This window comes from Octopus bimaculoides, chromosome 12 (genome assembly GCF_001194135.2).
Source record: "Octopus bimaculoides isolate UCB-OBI-ISO-001 chromosome 12, ASM119413v2, whole genome shotgun sequence".
Classification (NCBI taxonomy): Eukaryota; Metazoa; Mollusca; class Cephalopoda; order Octopoda; family Octopodidae; genus Octopus; species Octopus bimaculoides.
In genome coordinates this window covers 49,501,346-49,505,921 of record NC_068992.1, presented here as the reverse complement: position 1 = coordinate 49,505,921, position 4,576 = coordinate 49,501,346, and the positions used below count along the sequence as shown (strand labels likewise).

At 35.3% G+C, this 4,576-nt stretch overlaps 1 protein-coding gene across 1 annotated transcript in view; it reads left to right on the top strand.

Annotated features, from left to right (window-relative positions):
• The first annotated feature begins 1,010 nt into the window (after positions 1–1,010).
• LOC106871225 (urease accessory protein UreG) overlaps positions 1,011–4,576 on the top strand; it is a 6,427-nt gene continuing 2,861 nt past the window's right edge. The window contains exons 1-3 of the mRNA XM_014917576.2: positions 1,011–1,101; positions 2,382–2,503; positions 3,527–3,623. Coding sequence (XP_014773062.1) covers positions 1,048–1,101; positions 2,382–2,503; positions 3,527–3,623 — 273 coding nt within the window. The 5' untranslated portion in view covers positions 1,011–1,047. The remainder of the gene's footprint in view (positions 1,102–2,381; positions 2,504–3,526; positions 3,624–4,576) is intronic.

Below are 4,576 nucleotides of genomic sequence, written 5' to 3'. Positions count from 1 at the left end.
TCATACGTAACTTATAACTGCGAGATTGCTAATGAAGGTTAAAATCCGGAAAAATACAAAAATAGACTTGGGTACCGTGAATAAGCGGAACGAATATGCAAATACAATAATATATTAGACTTTTTATTTTTGTGCCATATTCCTGTCGAAATACCCTGCCTTTGTTTCAATCAATTCTAAAAATATTGAAGAATTTAGTAAAATAGAATTGTCGTTTTTCAGCCGAAGGTTGAAGTGTAAATTAGAAAGGAATTTTAATGGAAGTTTTTCATATGAAATTTGTATCATAGAACCAAGTGTGTTCTGAAGCAGGTTGGCATCAAGAAAGCTACCAAAAGGTTCTAGTTTTATAATGCTAAGAGAACAAAAAAAATGTATGTTTTCTTAGAAAAAAATGTAAAAGTTCAATGGCACTAGGAAGGGGATCCCTGTGCAGAAACTGTGCCTAAAAAATAGACATTGGAGGTTAACAGTCTCTGGCTCATTGAATCTTGTTAAACCATCCAACCCATGCCAGTATGGAAGACAATCATGAAAAAATGATGATGATGATGACCATGTAATTTAATTTCACTCCAGGCTTGCCTTAACCTAAGTTTGTGCCCAATGTGTCATGTCAAGAGATGAAACTTGAAACTTTTTCATTGTAAAACAAAACTCTTGATATGCAGCCAGTTTAGTGTTTAATCCTTGTGATACAAAGCTGCGATATGTGCTATAGATCACCCTTAGTTTTATGACACAAATTTCCGGTATTAAAATAATCTAAATTAAAACTGTCCATCAAAATTTCCTGTTAATTTATGTTCCAAACACCAGCTTATTAATGGCAAAGCTATTTTACTAAATTCTTCAATATTTTCAAAGTTAATTGAAATAAAAAATAGTGTATTTCAACAAATATGGTTGCAAAAGGGTTGACATTATCTCTCTCTTGCTCTCTCTCTCTCTCTCTCTCTCTCTCTCTCTCTCTCTTTCTCTCTCTCTCTCTCTCTCATATGACATTTTATGTCTCTTTTTTTAGACCTGTTATTCATTCATATAATAATGGCATGCAGAAGAATTCCAGGCCAGAATTTCTACCGAACCAACTGGAATGAAGTAAGGATCCTAACACAATTCAAAATGTTCTTGATATCTTTTACATTACTATTTCTCTATTTCTATTTATCACTCTTCACACACTTTCCTCTGGAAGAGAAGGTGTGGCTGTGTGGTAAGAAGCTTGCTTCCCACCCACATGGTTCCAGGTTCAGTCCCACTGCAAGGCACCTTGGGCAAGTGTCTTCTACTATAGTCCGAGGTCGACCAAAACCTTGAGAGTGGATTTGGTAGATGGAAACTGATAGAAGCTCATCATATATATATGTCTGTTTATATGTGTGTGTATCTTTGTGTTTGTGTTTGCCCCCCACTACTGTTTGACAACTGGTGCTGGTGTGTTTATGTCCCCATAACTTAGTGTCTCCTGGGGCTAAATTACAGCAACATTAGTCCTAAACCAGGACTGCCATGTTATGTTGGCAGACAATCTTTACTACAAGTATTTCAATGTTTGGCATTTCTGAATTCAATTCCACACATCACAAGAAATCTACCAGCAACAGACCGATAAGATATTTATTAGTGAAATAAGATAAAATACAGAATACTAGTAAACATTTGATGGTGGTGGTGACCTGAGTCAACAACCTTTAATTCATCAGGGAGTTTTAAGTAGATTTAAATAACTTTAATTTCCAAATAAATGAATTTATTTAATTTTCCTTTTTTTTTTTTGTTGTAAGCCCATCCAGTGAAATTGGCACTTCTCATATCCTTGATATATAGAAACCAAAACTGAACATTGTATCTATACATTCTTGTGATTTAGTAACAATTATCTCAGCAACAACAACAACTGCAATGTAACTGCAGGGCTTGATCTCACAATTGTTTGGTTGGTAGTTTTCCTCACTGTTGCGCTAAGTGAAATGAGAGCAAATATAGTTATAAGTCTCTCCTAGGGCCATCATAACAGCATTATAAGCCCCCCAGGTAAAGCAATCCTTTAGGGTTCATTCATATACAACCATAATACAGATTAGCAGTGGCTCTCTACATCTGTGGGACTACCAAACAGTTGCCAGGGACTACCAAACAGTTGCCAGGGACTACCAAACAGTTGCCAGGGACTACCAAACGATGTGCCAGTATCCCTATATCTTAAGGTGGACTGGTCCTCCTCACTATTCCACCACCTGAAACAATGACAACTATAAATCTGTGGTCTTCTTCACTACCCCACCGCCTGAAACCCATAGTAACTGTAATTGATATTGTTTTTCCCCAAACAAAAAAGTAAAGCAAAATTGTATAAAATAACTTATGTTCTATTTCAGCGAGCATTTACAGTGGGCATTCATGGTCCAGTTGGCTCAGGGAAAACCTCCATTATCCTTGCTGTGTGTAAGATTCTGAAAGATCGCAATATCTGTGTTGTAACCAATGATTTCTACAGCACGTGAGTAGTGTTTTAGAAAGATAACTTTGCAATTACTTTAGAATTATTAATACAACAAAGCAGTCTGTGTTTTTAATAGATGTAGGTTGCCTATGGACATTCTCTAATACAGACTTTCTCAAACTGGGTGGAACTACCCCTTGCAAGGCAATGGAAACTTTTATGTTGGTACTGGGAACAAAAAGGATGGTAGAGGGTGATACAGTCATCTGTACTCTCTCCACAAAACTAATATCAAAAAGTCTTCTTGTGAACAGTCAGTAGCGATGTGTGCTGGACGAAGCACATCTCTAAAATTATCAAGAAGGCCAAGGGTATCTTGGCATCACTCAGCAAGACCTTTGTCAGCCGCTCTCCAGCTATCTTTTTAAGGTTGTATATGATTATGGTGCAGCCACACTTGGAATTTGTATCACCAGTCTGGAACCCCTATCTTGCTCAGAACATTGACCTCCTGGAAACTGTTCAGAGATGTGCAACCAAGCAAATACCTTCCATCAGGCATCTACCAAACTCTGAATGCCTTGCTTCCCTGGGCATGGATACATTGAAGCTCCGACGCCTGGCAACTGACTTGGTAAACATCTACAAAATTATTAACCGTCATACCAACAACCACCTTCAGCACCTTTTTAAGCTCCATGTGTCTAACACACATGTGGGCATGCCTACAAAGTCAGAAAAAAGCACAGCTCCAATGACTTTCGGAAACATTTTTCCACACTCAGAGTTGCTGAAGCATGGAACAAACTATCTGCATCAGTTGTTAGTTGCTGAGACATTGCATTCTTTAAAACCTCCATGCTTCCTGAAATTCGCCAACACTACACCTGATGTATCCCCACCTTCATACGCATGCACACATATATCACGTCTCATACACAGTTCACTTTCCTGACTTTTGTACATAATTCTATGTATTGTATACGTTGATGAGTTGCAGTGCACCTGAGCACTATACACAATAATTTCATTATTATTATTATTGTTATTATTATATAAATATACACATTTATTCTTCAGTGTTGATGCTGACATCTTGATTGAACAAAATGCTATCCCAAAAGAGAAAGTTCGTTCTGTCATAACAGAAAGTTGTCCATTGGAAGTCACGAATAAAGTAATGTTGTGTTTTTTTTTACTTGTATTTCTTTTTCTATCCTATTATTAATATTACTATTAAGGTGGCGTCAAAATACTTAGCAGCGTTTTGTCCATCTTTATGTACTTTTATGTACTTTTTGTCCATCTTTAAGTACTTTTATACATTATATTATTGTATTAATTTTTATTGTTTAATTGATATTTTATTTGATTTTTAAATTAATATTTTTATGATGAATGTTTCTTTGTATGGTATTCGCTGTGATTTTTAAAATATTTGCCCTTATACATTATATGTTTATAATAATTTTACTGTTTAATATTATATATTATTAAAATTTTCGATTAGTATTTTGTATGGTAGATGTCTCACAACATGATTTTGGACAGGTTCTTCATTGACTGAGTTGTGGAATGGTGGTTCGTCTCTAAATTAGTTATATATATGTGTGTGTGTTTGTATGTGTGTATTATATAATATATGTATATATGTACATATGTGTGTGTGTTTATCCCCTACTACTGTTTGACAACTGGTGATGGTTTGTTTATGTCCCCTATAACTTAGCTGCTTGGCAAAAATAAATTGATAATATATATATATATATATATATATATATATACCAAGCTTAAAAATAAGCATTGGTGTCGATTCATTTGACGAAAATCCTTCAAAGTAGTGCTCCAGCATGACCGCAGTCCAATGACTGAAACAAGTAAAAAAGATTAAAAGAAAGCAATATAGATTAGTAATTTTTCGAGCTGATATGGGCCCAGGTTCATTGTGTGGGTGGATTTGATTAATTAGTAAATGATTAAGTAAATGATTCCTTTATAAAATATATCTGTTTAAAGAATTTTTACATTGTATATCTCATTGCTGTTATCATCATCATCATCATCACCACTACCATTACCCACCACCACCACCACCACCGCCATCATCATCATCATTCCCATACTTTCAAA